This window comes from Panthera tigris, chromosome D4 (assembly GCF_018350195.1).
Source record: "Panthera tigris isolate Pti1 chromosome D4, P.tigris_Pti1_mat1.1, whole genome shotgun sequence".
Classification (NCBI taxonomy): Eukaryota; Metazoa; Chordata; class Mammalia; order Carnivora; family Felidae; genus Panthera; species Panthera tigris.
In genome coordinates, this window is record NC_056672.1 from 56,461,922 (window position 1) to 56,483,467 (window position 21,546).

Genomic DNA, 21,546 nt, shown 5'->3' on the forward strand with positions numbered 1-21,546 from the left:
GCCTGGTCCCCTTACAGAGTCCAGCACATAGCCCCTACATTCAGGCTTCTCTGGATCATGTCACTCTGCACACATCCCTGATGTCTGGCACATCTTTTAAGAGACTTGCAGAATCACCCCCATTTTACATTTCAGGGCACTTAAGTTCAGAGGTGCTAAAATCGGTAACAATAGAACTAGTTTGGGTATGTAGATCCACATTCAGAGAGCTCAGCTTTTATGGCTGAACCTTTCTCACCACCCCACCCCGCCCCATTATCTGAAAAGAGCAAGACCAGATCCTAAGAATCATTAGGGCCTTGCCTAAGACCTCATGGCCTCAGACCTCAGGCCCGTCTGGGAGAAAGGGCAGAGTCTGAGCTCCAGTTAGACCCTCCATCCCCATTCCCATATTCTCCCCAACAGAAAAAGTAGGGTTTAGCTCAAGTTTCCAAACAAGAATTTATTCTTTCTTTATTGTTGTTGTTTCCTGAAAAAAAGTACCAGGTACAATTTTTTCATTTCTTTTTTCTTTCTTCTTTCTTTTTTTCTTTCTTTTTCTTTTCTTTTCTTTTCTTTTTTTTTTTTTTGTTCAAGTTTCAAGCAATTGCTTGTTCCCCTCAGCCAGCCCCAGGAGTCAGGACTAAGGCTGGGTCAGAGTCTGGTGTGGGGAATGGGGTAGTTGGGAAATCACATGACTGAGTTTGAGGGGTGCCCCTCATCCCAGCTGAGGTAGGTGGGTCAGAGTCTGGTCAGGTGAGAGGAGGCACCCCAGTCCTTGGCCCTGACTCTGCCCCCAGAACACCTTCCTCAGTCAGGACCCCAAAGCAAGGAGACACAGGCAGGAGGAGAGAGACAACTGGAGTCTGGAGTCTTAGATCAGGCATGGTTAACCTCTGTGTGTGTGCATGCATGCAAGCTCTCTTTCTCACACACACCACATAAATAAAAGCTTGTATGTGTGTGCGTGTGTGCGCGGACACGTGGACACACACACACACACACACACACACACACACACACACACAAGTTGGCTTTCAGAGAGGGGTCAGAGGGTAGGGGAAGTGAAAGGTATAGGGAAGGTATAGGGAAGGACAGGAGAAGCTGAGTCTTTGGCTAGGGACTCAGTCCTTCTGGGATAACCTCTCTGCCCTCAGCTGAGAAAGAACAGTTCTCCCCCAACCCCCACATCAGCTTCTTCAACTCCTGAGCTTGGAGCAATATCTGAGAGTGGGAAAGGATGAGGGGCAATGCCAATTATCAGGTTTGGGAGGTTACCAAGGCAATCCAATTTGAATAAATTATAAATTAAAAATAAATAAAATAATAAGTGGCCCCTGCCCAGGACAGGGAGGCAACGCTGGCATGACTTGCCTGGGAACTTTAGACAACCTCAGGGTAACGCCTTGTCTCCCCACTACCTAAGTTGGCCTGGGAAATCCAAGGGAGTGGGAGGCACATGGAGTACCCAGAGTAGAGCAGAGTGTGGTAAGGATCAGAGGCTTTAAACACCCAAATAATCGATTTGGGCATGAGCATGGTGAGGGCTTTAATTCAAGCCTAAAGGGTCTTTTGCCACCTTTCCACGTATTTGCTCTGTCCAGGATGGAGCAGGATGGGTAGGTACTTGGCCCACATGGGTTCAGGGCACTGGCAATCAGGGCAAAGGTGAATAACGTGGATTGTGAGGGGACTCAGTCACTGCCTGCAGTTCGTAGGGGAGCCCTGTGTCCAGTTCCAGGCTCCGGCGGGAAAAAAGCAGGCGGATGTCTCCATGCAGGCTTAAGCGGCCTGAGCGGGAGCTCCGGAACCTGGGGGACAACAGGGTGATCAAAGAAAGAATCCAGATAGTAGATAAGCCAGATAACCTGGGGTGGGGAAAATCCTTTCCCTGGGCCTCCCCAGCTGCCCCCGGGCCCTGTCCTCACCTGAGGTGCAGCAAGTAGCAGAGGAGGCGGCAGGTGGGGCTAGCATTTCCCTCCTCACCCACAGGTACCAAAAAGAGGCGATGGCGCAGGAAGGTCATGTGGGCAGCAGGCATGTCCGAGAAGTCAAAGGTCACAAGGAACATCTTCACCACAGTCTGGTTGGGGTTAAATAAGGTCTGGGGGCAGGACAGGCAAAGTTGGTAGGGCCTAGGGGCTGTTCTCCTCTCCCCACTCCCACTGCCCCTCAGGGGAAACTTACCACTTGGATGGTGCCCATCTTGGGCACGCTGTAACCCTTCCTCCCCAGGGGATTCAGGTCCACGACACCCTAGGAAGGTCATGGAGCCATCAGCTAAGATGGGGTCTAGGAGAGCTTTGAATACTCATCCATCTCCATAATCTCTCACTCTGGGCCTAGCCCTTGCCCCACACTAGAGTTCTCCCCACCAGGCTCTGAACTCTCTCCTAGGTGAGAACACCTAAAGAATCCTTCCTGCTATCCATCCCTCACCCTCCTCACAAGCTAACTTTGGGTTGAGGTCAGGTCATACCAGGAAGGGAGCCGGGGCATTTTGCTCAGAAACATCAAAGAAGGTGACAGTGACAGGCAGGGTGACATGCTGGGGGCAGTAGGATCCACTAGCTCCAATCTCTGCCGTGAAGCCCTCAATGTGGCCAGATGGTGCAAAGCGTCCTCGCAGCAATGATTCCTGGGGTAGAGATGGGGAAAGCATATTATGAGACAGATACCAGCTATTTTCCTTACCCATCCAGGCCACACTCTACCATCTCACTTTCCCCAAGGCCCCCAATCACAGAATCCAAGGGGAACTACCTCAAAGTTGCCAAGCAGGGTACGGCTGACAGCAGGGGTAGGAACAGGGGAGGCACTGGGGGGGCTCAACAGGCCTGGCCCCTTCCGGAGGCTTCGAAGGGAGCTCCTGGTAGGGGAGGGACACACAGTACATTGGCTTGAAGTATTCTGGTATGCTTACTCATGTCCTTGGGCTCACCCTTTGCCACCATCTAGGGCTCCTGCCCTGGGTTCCCCTACCCTGCAGTCAGAAAAAGGATTATAGACTTTTGCCCCACTTGCAGGGATAGAGCAGAGGGAGAAGCTGATCACTTACAGCTTCAGGCGACGGGCACCTTTCAGCCTCCGCCCCATGGGACTGCAGTCTGTTGGGTCCTATGGAGAGGAAAGATTACAGAAAAAGATTGGGTGGAGGTCAGGCATGTTTGGAAGCAGGACCTCATTACAAGCTCTCAAAGGAACATCTGGACCCCCCTCCCCCCCCACTCCTCAGGCCTTCACCTTTTCCCACACACATATCTACTTAAGAATAGACCATCCCCTTCTCCTGGATTACCAGCACAGGCTCCTTGGGCCCAGGCAGCAGATGGCTCCAGAAGGGTGTGGCTTTGGCATCAGAACTGTTGGCAGCAGGAGGGTGGCCCAGGGTTCCCCGGCGCCTCCGAGGGGCTGGCCCCTCATCCTCAGAGCTGACATCCAGGGCTTCTCCAGCAGGAAGCAACCTTCGCTTGGTGGGGCAGGGGCCTGGAGGTCCAGGGCCAGGGGGTGTGTGCTCGGGACTGTGCCCATTGGCAGTGCTAGGGGACTCCCTAGGCCAAGGGCTACCCCCGTTGCCCACCCCAGCCACTGGGCTCTTACCCCCTATTTGTGCAAGACTGTGCAAATCAGTGTCAAATGTGTGCAGCTGGCCCAGAGGGGCTGGCCCTGGGGACTCCCCCAGGGACCCCTGTGCCCCTGGATCTGGGGAAGCCCAGTCTCTGGTGTGCAAACTATTGCAGGAAGCATTTGATGGGGGACAAGGGGGACTCTGGGCCCCTGAAGTCCAAGGTGAGGTGGAGCTACCTCCCTGTTCCACAACACAGAGGCCATGGTGACAGAAATGCTGGCTGGCCAGACCCAGTCCCAGCCCCAGTCCCTCTGGGCCTAGTAGCCCCACAGTAGATGGTTCTTCAGGGGGTAGTCCCTCTCTGGCCCCCAGCCCAGGGCCTCTCTTCAGCTCCCTGGTAACCTCAGTGGGTGGGGCCGGCCGTTTCAGGGCCCTGTGAGGCTCAGAGGCACCAGCTGGAGGGGAAAAGATGGATACCTGGTAGACCCCGGGGGATGTCGCCCCCCCTGCTGGGCTGTAGCCCATGAGCAGGCCACCCTGGAGGGCCCCCTGCCTGACTGCAGGCTGCGAAGGGCCAGCCTCTGGTTCTGAGGATGAAGACGGCTCCGCCTGCACGTGGCGCATGAAGCCCCCCCTTGGGTCAGGGGGGCCCCCCCACACAGCCTTTATGCTGGGCCTGGGCTGGGGGGCCTGGGGACATCTGTACAAGAGAAGAGAAGAAAAGGTGATCAGAAGAATCATTGGGTCTTCTCTCTTCCACCTGAGTTGCAGATCCTCCTCTGGCCTGAAGAGGTGACCTTGTGGGTTTCCTTGGGGTGAAGCTGTCCAAATCCCCAGATGGATTAATGGAGTATAGAGGACAATCCCAGAATTTCTGAGAGGATGGCATGTTTAGCTCAGGGTTCTCACTGGACCTGCTTCCCCTCCCTTTCCCCAGCACTCACCCCGATGAAGAGGCCTTAAGCCTAGCCGTGTGTTCCCTCTTCCTGACTGATGCCTTGCTCTCCTAGCTTGCAGTCTGGTCCATTCCCGCTGCACTGGCAAGGTGACTGCCACCATTCCGTGCAGCTCTTGGGCTCAGCTGGACCCTAAGGAAAGGAGAACAGACATTAAAAGCCAGGATCCCTGGTGCCAGTGGCAAGACTCCTGTCCAGTTGTGGGCTATCAGAGTACCCTCCAGGATATCCTTCTCCCATATGAAAAGCTCTTCAGAAACAGAAGGTGTAGTCTTGGGATCCAGAGCCCAGAGGGCAGAGCTAGGTTACCTACGGAGTCAGAGAGAGGCAGATCTAGGTTCAGCATAATAGGAGGTGAGAAGTTGTGGCAGGATCACCATTTATCAGGGCCACCAGCTAAGGGGCTTCTGCCCTGAGTGTGAGGGGGAATGCAATACCCCAAGATCCAAGAGAACTCCAATGCCAACTGAGAGATGGTCAGAGTATGAATTCAGCCCTCCTAGACAAGGTTGTATAACTCATTCCTTAAAGTCTCTCTCCAAAAGACAAATGCTACTCCGGAGCCCTAAGGGGAGAGGTCTTGCAGAAAGTCCTACCCCAGGAGCACTCCTCACAGATACAAACCTCAGGTCAGCTCAAAGGCAGCCCTTTGGCCTTAAACACATTACCCCCGGCAGTCTGTCCCTTTAACAGGAGGCAACAAATCTAATCAAGTGGAGGGGGAGTGTAGAAGGCAATGCCAGAAGGCACTTTCCAGGACCTCCCCTCCCCCTAGGCCCTGCAAGCTAGAGATAAGGCAGTGGCAGTCAGATAGCTGGAAGCAAGTAGGACTACCTCTCCACTTAGCCACATGTTCAGCACCCAAAAACCCAAACCACTATTTTTCTGCCAGGACTAAAGACTTTCTTTATTGACTAGTCCACCCTCAGGAGCCCATACTAGGTGAGGGGAATGCCAAATTGAAGGCCATTTTCCTTTATGGGAGGAAATACTGTCCCAGGATCAAGCTTCTCCTTTGGGCAGTAGCCTATGCTGCCTGCCATCCACCGTATCTTTTCCCCTTCAAAGAATGTCCCCTGTATACCTACCTAAGCCCTATCCTTCCTCCTTGGCTAGGCCAAATGCCATTCCCTCCAGAAAGCCTACTCTGTCCACCCTAGACCACATCTCTCTCCTGAGACTTCACCTAAGGCAGTGTCACTATCTACTACAACCCAGTGACAATTTTGCTTGTTCTTATAGGTAAGAAATCTCCTAGACAGACCAGGGGGTTCTTAAGGATAGTTCTGTTCGCTCCTCTGCCAAACTCTAAGTACAGGGAGTAAGCACATGGCAGGACTCAAAAAAGTAGAATGCAAGCCCCAGAGACTTTGGCATCAGTCCTAGCAGTGAAGAGAAAAACTCCCAGAATTAGAGAAGTAGAGAGATTACTTGTATAGGGAGAATCAGCAATAACAGAGGTGGAAATGGGGGACAGGGAGAAAGGGAGAGATTTACACACTGGGGACTGAAAAGCTCTCCTACACCAAGTTCTTATCATTGCACCCCACATTACCTTATTTCACCAAGTTCTCGTGAGAAATGGGATTGCTAGAAAATTCTGGTTCCCTGTGGTGGGTGGGGTGTCTGGAAAGGGCAGAACTCCAATGACAGCACTGTCAGAGGGTAGGTACAACCTGTATTCATCTCTACCTTCCTTTCCTCTACTCAAGCCATACAAGTTGAGGAAGGTCCTTTTTCTTAGCACCCCACCCCTGGTCATCCAAGTTGGCCTCTGGAGCCATTGCCCTGGGGAAGGCAGGTGATGACATGATGCCCTACTTGACCCCAGAATGCCTGGCATCTGCTCATTACCCCAGAGCCCTCTCAGTTCCTGACTTGTCAATGAGAAGCTCTAAGACGCACTTCCCTGCCACCCAGCCTGTCTGGCTCTAGACCATGGCTTCGAGCTGACTCATGGGGCAGGACTGTGGAAGAGGGGGGCAGGGTAGGCCAAACCTCACTCTCTGTGCAGGGGGTGGGCAGCAGCTGGCATCAAACAGCTGTGCCAGGCTATGGCTGGCAAGGACTACAGTACCCAACATTCCCAAGGAGCAAGGCCAGCAAAAACACCAAATCCCAGAATACCATGGGTTCTGTACCTCAGACACCTGCTAGGCCTGGGAGGTGGGGCAGGTGGGTATTGGTACAGGTACAACTCCCAGACTCACTCTCCCCTTTCCTTCAGTATTAAAGGTATCTATTTCTACACTGATCTAGGAGGGTGGCAGGAAGGAGAATTCCTCTCCATGTGCTTTCTACCCTCATCCTGTTCAGAGAGAACTGCCAGCTACTCCACATTTTGTTCCTATACATGTCCACACAAACTAGCGGAGCTACTCCCATGGACCACCACTATGGGTAGGAAGGTCAACCTCTGGTCTCTAACCCACCCCTTGACTGCTGACCTAAAGCCCTCTACCCTTAATGGAGAGACCAGATGTCAGCACCTCCTCCAAACTGAGTCCAGCAGACTCACCCCTTCCGCTGGACTCCTTGTTCTGGATGATGCCCCCAACCCCTACTTAGTCTCCCAGGTCCATTCTCACCCCTCTCCTCCCCAGAGCCTGGGGCAGGCCCCATTCCATACTGGAGCTTCGGAGATTTGCTCTTTCCCCCTAGCACACACTCACCCCGCTCTTAAATTGGCTCCGCCGCGGCGGCCGCTGCTCCGGGCCCTTCCGTCCCGTCCCGGTCCCTCCCCTCGAATCCCGGGTCCTCCCCGCCACGGGCCCCCAACCCAGACAAAGGGTGGCTCACGCAGAGCCCTGCTTTGCTAGGCTGTTCTCTGTTCAGCTTCGTGTGCAACACTAGCGGGACCTGGCGCCCGCAGCCCCCCAGCCTCTGCCGCACCCCTCCCCGCGACTGTCCCTCCCCGTGGCCGCCCCGGCTCAGTGCTGTCGACTCCGCTGCCCCTCTGACTCACAGGCCATTTCCTACCAGCTGATGGGGCCGCCCGCCCCGCCCAGCGCCCCAACACCCCCGCCGCGGCGGCCGTGGCCGCCACGCCCCCCTAAGACCACGCCCTCCGCGGGCAGCGACCATATTCATTGGCCCATAGGAGTCCAGCCTCTCCACGACCTCAAGTGTGAGGCACGCCCCCTCCAAGAGACACACGCCCATTGGCCCACAAGGGGGCAGGCCTACCCGTGTCGCCCCGCCCATCTCCTTAACCCCTCAATTGCAGGAATCCAAAGGATCTCCCTGCCCTGCCAATTTAACCCTTTCAAAGGTGTAGCCTCCCACTGCTCACCTCCGCCCTTCCTCTTCCGAAGGTGTTTAATAGGACGCCCTGGGGCTTTCAAAGACAAAGTTCCACAATCTCCAAAATCAGCCTGCTCTTCCCTCACCAGACCCCAAATATCCCCACTCTCATTCATCTCTCCCTTTCTTGCAAACCTGAGCTTCAAACACCAGAGTACTGCTTAAGTCTAGAAAGCTTCCTTCATGCCAGAGCAGATGAAAAAGTTCTGAAGTGGGATCTTATCTCCTTCCATTGAGAAATGGTATGCTTCCTTCTCTTACTTTTTATTAATTTTCTTTTGCCTTCTTTAGAGGGACCTCAAGAATTCCAGAGATAGGGATACATTTTAATTCAGGGACCTAAACATCCTTTTTTGTGTCTCTGAACGACCATTCTGAGATCAGGCTGCTTCATTCTTTCTACAGTATTCTTTCTATTCATAGGAGACGGAGCACCCAGGGGAAGTGGGATAGAAAGGCTTCTGCCATGAGTGGGGGGATGTGCCCAACTCTTGTGATGGAGCTCCCTCCCATGACTCACAGCTCCCTCGAAACTCCCCACCCTCCCCCTGAGTCACTGGGCTCTAGGCTGGGCCCAGAAACAGCCAAACTAAGTGGCAGCAGAACCAGCATTCCTAATTCTTTAAATGACCTATTCTTTAAATGACAAGGATGGAAACCTCTATAAGGAGTAAGCATTAAAAGATGCTCTTTACAGGGGCTGCTTTAGGGGTAAGCTAAGAAAATAGGTACCTTTTCCTCTGAACTTGTTGACAAGTTAGTTTCCATACTTAGGAAGCTTTTTCTGTCAGTCTTCCACAGAAGCAAGGAAATTGGTCCAGAGTTAAAAGAGGGACGACTCAAACCAAAGCCTGGAGTATTGGCGTAGGCCAGGGCAGGTTGCCAATTATGCCTCTAGAAGGGGAGTCCATTCTTCCATAGTTCAGAGGCTACAGAAGGCCTAAGGTCCTTGTTTCTACCTTGCCTGTGCTGTAGGCCCCAAGGGCCCTGAGGTTGTCACTGGATAGTAAAAAAAAAAAAAAAAAAAAAAAGGCTCCCCTTTCCCTACTTCCTCCTTGTGCACTACATTTAGGAAGGACAAGTAAGAGGGGCGCTTGGGTGGCTCAATCTGTTGAGTGGGCTCTGTGCTAACAGCTCAGAGCCTGGAACCTGCTTTGGATTCTGTGTCTCCCTCTTTCTCTGCCCTTCTGCCATTCATGCTCTCTCTCTCTCTCAAAAATAAATAAACATAAAGAAAAATTAAAAAAAAAAAAAAAAGGAAGGACAAGTAAGTAACCCTTCCTCTAGGCTCCCTTCTTCTCACCTCAGACCAGGGAGAAAAACCCTGAAAAAGAATCCATTTCCATTTGCCGTGGACTGATTTATTTGTTGGTTCCCTAATGCTAAGGAATAGGATTCAGGAAATTCTCAAAATTCTGAACAAAATTGCAAAAAGCAAGAGCTTACTTCCTTTAGTAAAAACTTACTAGGAAGACAAATAGACACAGAACACTACAGGAAAGTGATAGTCCCTTGATGACCCCAGAGAACAGGCAGTAAGTTCTGTCTTACTGCCACTAACATAGATCCAGGCCTCAGTTACCTGCAAAGGGCAGGGGGGCAGTAGCTCAGTGGGAAGGATCAAAGGTGTTCTAGGCCTCCATGTGCCCTAGGAAAGCAGCATGGTACAATCAAGAGGCCTTATCTAGCTGCTGTCCTTTATTTTTTTCATAGCAGTTATCACCAGGTGCCCCCCCCCCCCCCACGCATTTCTTTCTCCTCGTTAGAATGGAAGCTATAGGAGAGAAGCAATGTTGTTTTGTTCATGCTGGTATTCCCAGAATCAACCTCAGTGCCTGGCACATAATAGCTGCTCAATAAACGTTGGCTGAAAGAAATGATGAGCCCTGGGCTGAGGGAACAGCAAACAGAAGACATAGGTCCTAATACCTGCTCTTTCACTCTGAGACCAGAGAAAGTCACAGTGTCTTTGGCTGTAAATTTTCAACCCTGTAAGATTAGAGGTTTGTATAAACTATAGTTGAGGGCTTCTACAACTCTGGCCTTATACTGCTATGATTCTAATGGCTATTGTTCACTCAAATCCATTTTCAGAGGATGGACACAAGTTTCTGAATGCCCTCCTGCTTGTATTGAAGCAGAGAAGCTATATACTCCAGCCTCAGCACAGCAAACTGATGCCCTTTCTCTTTACGCCCCACCCACTCATACAAATGCCTCAGTCCTTAGGAAGCTGGAGTGTTTGCCCTAGGCCCGCCTCTCTGAGAGACAGTCTGGGAAGCTGTGTTGCCATAGCAATCAGCTCCTCCTCAAAAGGCTTCAGCCTGCCCTCCCTTACCCACCCTACCCTACGGCTTTGTCTGGCTTCAGCACCCCCTCCCTCCCCAGCCAGTCTCTCAGCTAGGAGGAGAGTTGGCTTGGGGCCCCTTTCAGTAACACTGTCATACTCATCCAGCCACTGTGTGGAAGGCAGGCCTTTTTTCAGTCTCTCAACTAGCCCAGGGACAAATAGAACTTTGGCACTATATCAAGTCCCCTCAGGGAACCTGAGGAACTCCCAAGAGGATTAGGCCCCTAGTATCAGTTCTGACCATCAGCCTCCCGGCCAGGAGTGTGGGGAGCTATTCTCTCTTCCTCTTCCAGCTGAGGCTGGAACCTCATATCCCTTCTGGAGTTCAGCCTGCAATAGTAGTTCACCTCTCAAAACAAACATCAAAGACTCAATAATTTCCACCTTTCCCACAGAAGCCGATTTTTGAGGGTTCTAGGGTTCCCCACCCAGGAGAAGGAAAAGGGTGGGGAAAATAACTTTGTGGCCAGTGGTAAAAATGTAGCTGCCAGTCACTTGTGGGGGCTGTTGGGAGAGATCTTGGCAGTAGTGGGATGAGGTCTGGGCCTTGCAGCTGGTTACTAGGTCCTGTGGCCATTGAGCACAAAGCTCCTAGACGGGCAAGTCCCAGGCCAGGCCCCAGGGCGAGGAAGGAAGTGGGAAATGAGCACACCCAGAGCAGAGGGCAGGGCAAAGTGGGGGAGGGGGAAGACAGGGACGAAGGCAGCCTTCTGGGAGGAACAGGAACTAGAGTGGGGGTTAACAGGAACACCAGCTAGGGGAAGAAACTCCAGTCTCAGCCAGCCAGATCCAAAGCAGACTGAGGAGACAGTCACAGAAGACCTAGCAGCAAGTGGGGCCTGGATCCTCCCTAAGAGTGCTCAGGCCTGAAGGTGTAATTAGGAGCCAAGGAGCCAGGAGCACTATGGACTGGTTTCTTCACCCCACTAATCCCATCATGCCATTCCTAGAACACAGTACACAAACCTCTTCCTGGAGTCTCTACAAAGCCAGGAGACTTTCTCAAAGCACTAGGGGTTCTTCCCCCCCTCATTTGGGGCCTACAGCCTCTTTCCCTCACATAGTGCCCATTCTCTGCACAGTCCCTCTGTCTCTCCCACACTCTGGACCACCAGCTCTTCATCATACAGCACCTGCTTTCCCCAAAGCACTTCACATCCCCTCCCCCTCAAGCATAGCCAGGCTCCAACCCTCCACATCAGACAGACTTGCCCTCTCACACTGTACCTCCAACCTCCACAAAGCACTCCCTTACAAGGGACCCTGGAGAATGCACCTGCCTACCCACACGGTGAGCCCCCAAGTCCTCCCCCAACTCTGTCTTCCTCCCCCGCAGCAGTCCTCAGATTCTCTCCTTCCTTAACGTGGCCCCCACCTCCTCATGTTTGCCCAAGCGCACCCCCATTCTTGTCCCTTCTTCCACGCGCACCCCACCCCACACCTGTAGTTCCGTGAGTCCCGTTGCACCTGAGGAGGTAGTGGGGTTGAGGCAGTTAGAGAGAGGCCCTAGCTGCAGCCTCGGCCTACAAACCTCACCCCTTCTGCCGGAGCCCCGCCCCCGCAACGCCCAGGCCCACCCCCTCCCTTGTCCCACCTCCCACCTTCTCGGGGCCCAGCCCCTTTCCTAGTTTCTTTAATTCCTCTGGCTCCTCCCCTGTAACACAGGCCCCGCCCCTCTCTAGCCCCGCCCCTTCTAGCCTTTTCTGCGTCTCCCCAGAACATCCGCCTGTCCCTAGCCCCTTCCTTGGTCCCCACCCCCTTGTGGTCTCTCCGCCTTTCGCTAGGATCCGCCCTCTCTCGGATTCCAGCCTGGCAGAACCCAGGCCAGGCCCTTTTCCACCGCGAGCCCCAGTCGGTCTCAGGGACTCTCCTACCCCACCCCTTCTCCCTCTCGCCTCACCCGGGCGCCGGCGCTCCTGCCGGATCCGCTGGCTCTGATTGGCGGCGACGGCCCCAATGGATGGCGGAGGAGACAAAGTGATGGCTGCAGGTCGCCTGAGGTCCCACCCCGGCCACGTGCGGCTTCTGTGATGACAGGTCTAGAGGGGCGGGGCCTTGGCCTGGGTGCCGGCCTAGACTGACCGGATCGGGCGGGGGGGGGAGGGGTTGGGGAGTCGGAGCTGGCATCAAAGCGCTAGCCTGAGGGCACTGAGCCTGATACTGGGGCTCTCCCCAAGCTTTCGCGCTGGTGTGAGCTGCCCGCGGAACTTGAGCCTTTTTGTGGTGACGTCTGGGTTTGCGCGCATATTTGCCCTAATGGGGGAGGTCTGGGGGTTTGCAAGATAGTGCAAGGAGTCCCAGGGGTCGGTGAAGATGAGAGAATCTGGTTGGTGGGATCTCAAGTCTGTGGGATTGAGCAAGTGTCTGCAGCCTACGCTGTGCGGGAGAATCTGAGTTCTAGGAGGTGTGCAGTAATAGCCAGCCAGATCTGTATCTGTGGAGGTGGGTCAGCAAGGAATTCTGTGAATTTTAGGAGACTAAATGTTAATACGGAGTTAGAAGAACCTTCAATTGCCGGAGAGAAGTAGGGTCTCTACTTTATACAAGTGTCAAGTGAGCTATCTGATAGTTAAATATGTTCTGTAATTTAATTAGCGCTTGAGACTTCTCTCTGATTTACTAATTGCTGAGATACAGCAGTGGGGCGGGGGTTGGGGGGGAGGGGAGAGGGTGTGTGTCAACTCTTTCCAGCTACCTGTAGATGGCAGCACAGGACCCTTGCAGAACTGAAGGGCCCTCCGTCCAGGGCCTATCCGGCCTCTCTGAGGAGCTGGCTGTATAGATTGTGGGTTGAACCTGATAAGATTCTCTGAAAATCACAGAGTCTTTAGGTTTTTGTGACTTTTTTTCCGTGAGTAGTGAATTTAAGCTGACTTACTGAACACCAATGTACGCAAAGAAAAAGAAAAAAAAAGCTTTTTTCTCTATTCTCAAGGAACTTGTTAAGGTCGTTATACAAATACCTAGAGAGAGTAAGTTGGAAGGGTTTGGGTAGTGGAAGTTGGTAGTAAGTTGGAAGTGGATTTGGGTGGTGGAAAAAGCATAGGGTTTGTAGTCATTTGTGTTGGCCTCTGAATTTTGGGTATTGGGTATTTACTAGGTGTATGAATTTGGCTAAATTACTTGACTTAAAAAAATAAATTTTATTTTAGAGCAATTTTAGATTTACAGAAAACTTATGAAGATAATACAATTTCCATATACCCCACTCCATATACAGTTTCCATATAATAAATGTTAAATTTATTAACATTTAAATTAGCATGGTTCCTCTGTTACAATTAATAACTGATATTGATACATTATCATTAACTAAAGTCCATACCTTATTCAGATTTCCTTAGTTTTTACCTTATGCTTTTTTTCTGTTTTAGGATCTCATCCAGCATGGCACATTGCATTAGTTCTCTTGTCTCCTCAAGCTTCTCTTGGCTGTGACATTTTCTCAGACTTCCTTGTTTTTGATGACCTTGATAGTTTTACCCTCAGGTATTTTATAGAATGTCTTTCAGTTGGGATTTGTCTGATGTTTTTATGATTCTAGGTTTTCGGGAGGAAGACTCCTGAGATAGTTTCATTACATCATATCAATCTATGCGTGTGTATGTGGTATGTTTACATACACAATATTGGCATTATACTGTATATTCATATTACAAGTTTTTATTTTATTTCATTATTTTATTTTATTTTTATTATTTTTTAATGTTTATGTATTTATTTTGAGAGAGAGATATTTATTTATTTTGAGAGAAAGATAGAGTGCGAGTAAGGGAGGGGCAGAGAGAGAGACACACACAATCTGAAGCAGGCTCCAGGCTCTGATCTGTCAGCACAGAGCCCGACATGGGGCTCAAACTCCTGAACTGCGAGATCATGACTTGAACCAAAGTCAGACACTTAACACCCAGGAGCCCCTATTTTATTTTATTAAAAAAAATATATTTTATTTACTTTTTGGGAGAGGGCAAATGGGGGAGGGGCAGAGAGGGGGGACAGAAGATCCGAAGCAGGCTCTGTGCTGACAGTAATCAGCCCGGCTGGTGTGGGGCTCAAAGTCAAACTGGGAGATCATGACTTGAGCTGAAGTCAGAGGCTCAACCCACTGAGCCACCCAGGTGCCCCACAAGTTTTATTAAATCAATGACTCCTAAACATTCTGGGAGAATTCTATAAGATTAAAAAAAATTTCTTTATGAGGAGTGCCTGGCTGGCTCAGTTGGCAGAGCATGTGACTCTTGATCTCAGGGTTATGAGTTGGAGTCCCATGTTGGCTATAGAGCTTACATTTAAAAAAAAAAAAAAAAAAATTAAGGGGCAGTTGGTTAAGCTTCTGACTTCAGCTCAGGTCATGATCACAGGGTTCATGGGATTGAGCCCTGCTTGGGATTCTCTCTGTCCCTTTCTTCCCTCGACCCCTCCCCCACTCACACTTTCTCTTTCTCTCAAGCTAAATAAATAAACTTTAAAAAATTAAAATCAAAGAAAAGAAGTAAAAAATAAAACTGTCTTTATGAAATTTTAGGCATACAGAAAGTTATAAAGAATACTATATCAAACATCCACATTCTTCTCACACAGCTCTATCAAATTCCAATATTCCACCACATTTGCTTCAAATTCTCTTAAGGAAATTAATATTTCAGATAGGTTGGGCTTTTATATACTCCTTCCTAATCTCATTCCATTCTCCCCCTTGCTCTTCATCTTCTCTCCTCAGAGTTTGCCACTATTCCAAATTGGTATTAATTTTTCCTCTTCATTAAAAAAATAAATTTATTGACTAATATACATGTATTTCTATTGGATATATACCTAGGAGTATAACTGCTGAGTAATAGGGCAGGTATGTGTTTAGCTTCAGTAGATATTGCCAATATTTTTCCTAAAGAGATTATAACAGTTCACATTCCTCCAACAATATATGAGAAGTCTAGTTTCTTCATTTCCTTGACAACTCTTGACATTGTCAGTCTTTCCAGTTTCAGTTATTCTAGTATATGTAGTGGTATCTCACTGTGGCCATAGTTAGCATTTCCCTGATATCCAGTAAAGTAGGACACCTTTTCATATGTCTATTGGTTATCTTTTCTGACTTGCCTGGTCAGGTCCTTGGCCTGTTTTTTTTATATGGTTCTCTGTATTTTTTCTATTTGTATGAGCTCTTTATATATTTTGGATAGGATTCTTTTGTTAGAAAGAATTATCTGTAGCTTACTTTTTTGTTTTCTTAGTGGTATTTTTCAATGAAGTAAAGTTCTTCACTTTAATATAGTCCAATTTATTTTACTGTTTGTGTATAATGTATTTGATGCCTGTTTAAGAAGTATTTGCCTATCCCAAGGTAATGAATATATTCTCTTATGTCATTGTCTAGAAACTCTATTATTTTATTTTTTATAAGTCATCTGCAATAGATTTTGTGTATGGTGTGAGGTAAGAGTCAATATTCATTTTTTTCCTATATGGTTATCCAGCACTTTTTGTTGAAAACATTGTCAGAGTACAAATTCCAAAAAGTTAAAAGCAAGATTCTTATAAGAATATAGAATGAAAAACATGCCAAAGATTTATTTAACTCATTAATGACAGAATAAGCAGTATGGTAAAGCATGTTTAATGAGCATTTAAGGAAATTAGGTATTATATTAGAGCTCTGGTGAGGGGTGAGATACACACACACACACACACACACACACACACACAGGGATAGAGATAGAGAGATTTTACTATAAGGAACTGGCTCACAGGATTATGGAGGCTAATAAGTCCCAAGATCTTTAGCCAGCAAACTGGAGACCCAGAAGAGGTGATGGTGTAGTTCCAGTCCCAGTTCAAAGGCGTGAGAACCAAAAAGCTGACAATGAAATTCCAGTCTGAAAGCCAGCAGCAGGCTCAACACCCAGGAAGAGCTATTGTTTCAGTTTGAGTCTAAAATCAGGAAAAAGGACCAATGTCACAGTTCAAAGAACTGATCAGGGAGAAATTTTCTCTCACTTTTTTGAAGCTTTTATTTTTAAGTAATCTCTACAACTGCTACAGGGCTCAAACTCACAACCCTGAGATCAAGAGTTGCATGCTGACATCTTACAGGTGCAGAGATTATGACTTTGGTAGATGAGACTAACATGTTTGAAAGTGTAGGAAGAATGTTTATTCTTCGTTCCAAGGAGGTAATTAACAATCAACTGTTAGAGAAACAGAGAATAGCAGAAGAAACAAATTAAAGAATTGAAACAGAAAAAAATCCTACATGGAGTGGAGTGTTAAAGAAGCTGAGGACAACATCTGGAAGATGCTGATGGCATGAAGGGCACAGCAGGAAGCCTCTAGCAGAAGCTTCCTTCCCCCTCCCTTTTCTGGCAAGGGCAGAGGGACCCGTGTGGGGAAACATCCTCACTTCTGCCCTGATGGACTTTTTTTATTTGGATGATCTGGTAACACAATGTTTTCTGCTTCACCCTGGTCCCCTTTCAGATCCCAACTCTGTATTTTTTATCCTACTTCTGCCTGAGACCCCTGCCCAGGACACTCTTCTACCCTGGGGGTGAATCACAAACTCCCAGGAGAGAGAAAATGGGAGCCAGGACAGATAGGAGAGCTCTGCTCAAGCCTACTGCCAAGTTATGCTGGTTAGAGCAATAAAGGGCATTTGTTCCCCTCACCACCAAAAAAACAAAGTCTCATGCTGTATGGACTGAGCCAGCCAGGCATCCGGAGAAATTTTCTCTTATTCAGTCCTATTGTTCTATTCAGGCCTTCAGCTGATTGGATGAGGTCCACCCACATTAGGAAGAGAATGTTATAGTGACATTGTTAAATGGGGTGCCTGTCTGGCTCAGTTGGTGGAGCATGTGACTCTTGATCTTAGGATGGTGAGTTCAAGCCCCACACTGGATACAGAGCCTACTTAAAAAAAAAAGTAAGAAAGAGTAACATTGTTAAGTTGATTGTGTCTACAGGATAATAACACCATAACCTTTTCTTTTTTTTCTAAGTTTATTTATTTATGTATTTATTTTAGTCATCTCTACATTCAACATGGGGCTTGAACTCATGACCCTGAGATCAAGAGTCACATGCTCTTCCAACTGAACCAGCCAGGCGCCCTCATAACCTTTTCTACTAAATCCTTTGCATCATTACCAGACCAAAATCTATAAGTTAACATGTGACTTCACAGAGTTTTATCCTTTAATCAATAATAGATAATGAGTTAAGCACAAGTATATTGCTTTGATAGATCATCTTTGGCTAGCGTTGCCGCCTTTTCTTTGCAGCATTTCCAAGTTATGGAAATTGTTAACAAAACAATCCTTTATCTCACTGTTCTGCTGCTCTGCAGTGTCTCCTTTTTTATAAGATAAATGTTCATCACAAGTGTTCCTCATTGCTATAATTTTGTAATAAGTTTTGATATCTGGTAGTCCATGTCTTCCAACTTTAAGATTATAAGATTATATTAACTATTTTTGGCCATTACATTTCCATATAAAATTTTATTTTTTAATGATTAAAAAATTTTTTTTGAGAGAGAGAGACCATGTGCAAGCATGAATGAGGGAGGGGCAGAGGAAGAGAGAATCCCAAGTAGGTTCTGTGCTGTCAGTGCTGAGCTGGATATGGGGCACAATCTCATGAACTGTGAGATCATAACTTGAGCCAAAACCAAAAGTTGGATGCTTAACTGACTGAGCCACCCAGTCGACCCTGAACATTTTTTTAAGTAAAAAATGTGGGGTCAAACTCATGACCCTGAGATCAAGAGTCATAGGTTCTACTGACGGAGCCAGCCAGACCCCCCTCTGTATACATTTTAAGATCAGTTTATCAATTTTTATACACTCTCTCACACACACAAACCTACCTTCTAGGATTTTCTTTAGGATTGTGTGAAAGCTAGAGATAAAACATTTAGGTTGCTTCTAGTTTTTTGCTGTTACAGATTAATGTTAACATTCCTTTATTTAATAAAGAGGTTGTGGGACTTTATGGGAATTTTTTCACTTTAGGCCCAAAGGAAAAATAATAATTTGGTGACTCTAAGCACAATGATCTTTTAACACAAAACATTGAGGAAGATTTTACTTTGCCCAGAGAAATTTCTGGGTCCACAATTAGAATATATATTTTAAGGCATCTCAATAGTTTTAACTTTTTACGTGCTGAATTTGAGGTACCAGTGTAATACTCAGGTAGAGAAATCTAGCAAATTATTGAACATATGGGTCTGAAGTTGATGACAACAATCTGAACTAAAGATACAGCTTTGGAATCTGTTGACATACATAGATAGCAAGTATCTGTGGGCAAGGTTAGAGTTTGTGAAGGAAAAAAGGGCTGTACGCAGGGACTTAGGGCTTTATTTCATATCTATGTGAACTAGTATGAGGAGGAAAATGAGCCTAACCAACAGTAGATTAAGGAGGAAGGGGGCCCTAAATCGTGTGTGTGTATGTGTTGGGGGTGGGGGCAGGCCTTGCTCTGTGCCATAGAGCTTTTCATGGTGTCTTGACCACTGGACAGGGTTATGTTTGTTCTTTTTTTTTTTTTTAAGTCTGTTTATTTTGAGAGAGAGAGAGAGAAAGTGCGTGAGAGTGGGGGAGAGGCAAACAGAGGGAGAGAGAGAATCCCAAGCAGGCACCACTCTGTCAGCGCAAAGCCTGATGTGGGGCTCAAACCCACAAACCGTGAGATCATGACCTAAGCTGAAATCAAGAGTTGGATGCTTAACAACTGAGCCACCCAGGTGCCCCTGGTTTCTGTTAGTTTTGAGTTCCTTCTCTGTACCACATCCCTCACTAACCCATCACCTCCCAAACTTCTACTCCTTTTCCTAGACCTTTGTGTGTTTTGGCTCTTAGAATCAGAACTGTTCTCTTTTTGTCAGTAGGGCTGACTCCCTCTAGGTACCTGGATTTGCCCATCTGTTCAGATTCATAAAGACAGGAATTGATCTCCAGCGACCCAGGGGCAGGTGAGAGAGCTCAGTACAGCAGCAGTGGGCCATGGGCAAGTCAGCTTCCAAGCTGTTTAATAATGAGGTCCTAAAGGCCCACAACAAGTACCAGCAGCAGCATGGTGTCCCCCTCAACTGAAGCTCTGCAAGAAGCTTGATTGGGAGGCTCAGCATTATTCAGAGGCCCTGGTCAGCCCAAGGATGCTCAAGTGCAGCTCAGAGTCCCGTTGTGGCCAGTTCAGAGGTATATGCCTCCTGTGATCAGACAGGAAAAGAGATGGCTGATAGATGGTACAGTGAAATCAAGAACTACCAACTTTCAGCAGCCTGACTTCACCTCCAGGACTAGACCCTTCATAGCCATGGTATGGAAGAATACAGAGAAGATGGGAGTGGGGAAGCCACCTGCAAGTGGTGGGTCTTCCTTCCTGGTGGCCTGATACTTCCTGGCAGGGAATGTCTTCAACTAGGCTTCCTACCTCCAAAGAAGGAATTCATTAAATGTGATGGGAAGGTGACAGACTTCATGTGGATATGAAGTGCCTAGAAAAATAAAAACTCAGTGGTGTGTCTGTCCCTGTGGGTGTATGTGCTTGGTGTGTGTGTGATGCATGTGAGTGTCTCTTGCACATACACTTGGATATACAGTTCTGTATGAACTTATTCTTATCAAAGGAAGGAGCATATAAAGCTTTTACTCTGATGGGTACCTAGACCATAATTATTTGGACATTTGGGGAAAAATAAATTTAAAAATTTTTGTTATTTAAAAAAAATGTTTTTTAACGTTTATTTATTATTGAGAGACAGAGAGAGACAGAGCATGAGCATGGGAGGGACAGAGAGAGGAGGAGACACAGAATCTGAAGCAGGCTCCAGGCTCTGCACTGTCAGCACAGAGCCAGATGTGGGGCTCAAACTCACAAACTGCGAGATCATGACTTGAGTGAAGTCAGATGCCCAACCTACTAAGCCACTCAGGCACCCCGTTTTTGTTATTTTTAAAGGAAATTTCTTTTGTGCATTTCTTATAATATCCATCTTTGGACTTTTTGTTTTCTAAATGTTTGTGATGCTTAGAAGTGAAGTTCAGAGCTGCCTCTATTAATGTAAAATTGAAAATTGAAGCTTTAGCCAAGCATACAGCAGCCACCTTTAACTAAAAGGGAGTACCCTTTTTTGTAAGGACAATATATTGACAGGTCTTTGGAGCATTATTTGCTCCAAAACAAATTACTTTAGGGGTTCCTGGGTGGCTCAGTGAGTTGAGCGTCCAACTTCAGCTCAGGTTATGATCTTGTGCTTCACGAGTTCAAGTCCTGCGTCGGGCTCTGTGCTGACATCTCAGAGCCTGGAGCCTGCTTTGGGTCTGTGTCTCCCTCTCTCTATACCCCTTCCCCACTCATGCTCTCTCTCTCTCTCTCAAAAATACATAAACATTTTTTTAGACTTTCCATTCAATTATTTTATTTTATTTTTTTTTACTAGTGTGTGTTCATTTATTTTTTTAATATAATTTATTGTCAAATTGGTTAACATACAGTGTGTACAGTGTACTCTTGGTTTTGAGGGTAGATTCCCATGATTCATTGCTTACATACAACACCCAGTGCTCATCCCAACAAGTGCCCTCCTCGCCCTCCTCAATGCCCATCACCCATTTCCACCCCCAGTTTATTTTCTGTATTTAAGAGTCTCTTATGGTTTGCCTCCCTCCCTCTCTGTAACTATTTTTTTCCCGTTCTCTTCCCCCATGGTCTTCTGTTAAGTTTCTCAAGTTCCACATATGAGTGAAAACATATGACATCTGTCTTTCTTTGACTGACTTATGTCACTTAGCATAATACCTTCCAGTTCCATCCATGTTGCTGCAAATGGCATGATTTCATTCTTTCTCATTGCCAAGTAGTATTCCATTGTATATATAAACCACGTCTTCTTTATCCATTCATCAGTTGATGGACATTTAGGCCCCTTACATAATTTGGCTATTGTTGAAAGCGCTGCTATAAACAGTGGGGTACATGTGCCCCTATGAATCACCACCCCTATATCCTTTGGATATATTCCCAGTAGTGCTATTGCTGGGTCGTAGGGTAGTTCTATTTTTAATTTTTTAAGAAACCTCCACACTGTTTTCCAGAGTGGCTATACCAGTTTGCATTCCCACCAACAGTGCAAGAGGGTTCCCATTTCCCCACATTCTCACCAGCATCTGTTGTTTCTTGAGTTGTTAATTTTAGCCACTCTGACCAGTGTGAGGTAGTATCTCAGTGTGGTTTTGATTTGTATTTCCCTGGTGATGAATAATGTTTTCATGTGTCTGTTGGCCATCTGGATGTTCCTTTGGAAAAGTGTCTGTTCATGTCTTCTGCCCATTTCTTCACTGGATTGTTTTTCAGGTGTTGAGTTTGGTAAGTTTTTTATAGAT

General features: G+C 47.6%; 2 protein-coding genes across 5 annotated transcripts; one reads left to right on the forward strand and one right to left on the reverse strand.

Annotated features, from left to right (window-relative positions):
• Positions 1-1,511: 1,511 nt before the first annotated feature.
• Positions 1,512-12,174, reverse strand: FAM214B (family with sequence similarity 214 member B). 4 transcript variants are annotated; one of them, XM_042965029.1, is made up of 9 exons: positions 12,057-12,174; positions 4,492-4,635; positions 3,278-4,247; positions 3,038-3,096; positions 2,743-2,848; positions 2,459-2,617; positions 2,167-2,235; positions 1,908-2,062; positions 1,512-1,790 (listed from the first exon to the last, which is right to left on the reverse strand). In XM_042965029.1, exons 3-9 carry the CDS (start codon positions 4,169-4,171, stop codon positions 1,637-1,639), a joined length of 1,596 nt encoding a protein of 531 aa, XP_042820963.1. In that variant the 5' UTR covers positions 4,172-4,247; positions 4,492-4,635; positions 12,057-12,174; the 3' UTR covers positions 1,512-1,636. The 4 variants fall into 4 exon arrangements, with proteins under 4 accessions (XP_042820963.1, XP_007076580.1, XP_007076578.1 ...); XM_007076518.3 differs by having other exon boundaries at positions 1,908-2,083; positions 12,057-12,171; XM_007076516.3 differs by lacking the exon at positions 12,057-12,174 and adding an exon at positions 11,598-11,692 and having other exon boundaries at positions 1,908-2,083.
• Positions 12,175-12,289: 115 nt separating this feature from the next.
• LOC102958428 (Golgi-associated plant pathogenesis-related protein 1) lies at positions 12,290-19,656 on the forward strand. The gene is given in 6 exon segments (XM_015535045.2): positions 12,290-12,598; positions 13,531-13,645; positions 19,050-19,242; positions 19,245-19,352; positions 19,354-19,428; positions 19,430-19,656. Coding segments are annotated over 4 exon segments (387 nt in total). The 5' UTR covers positions 12,290-12,598; positions 13,531-13,645; positions 19,050-19,164; the 3' UTR covers positions 19,556-19,656.
• Positions 19,657-21,546: the final 1,890 nt, after the last annotated feature.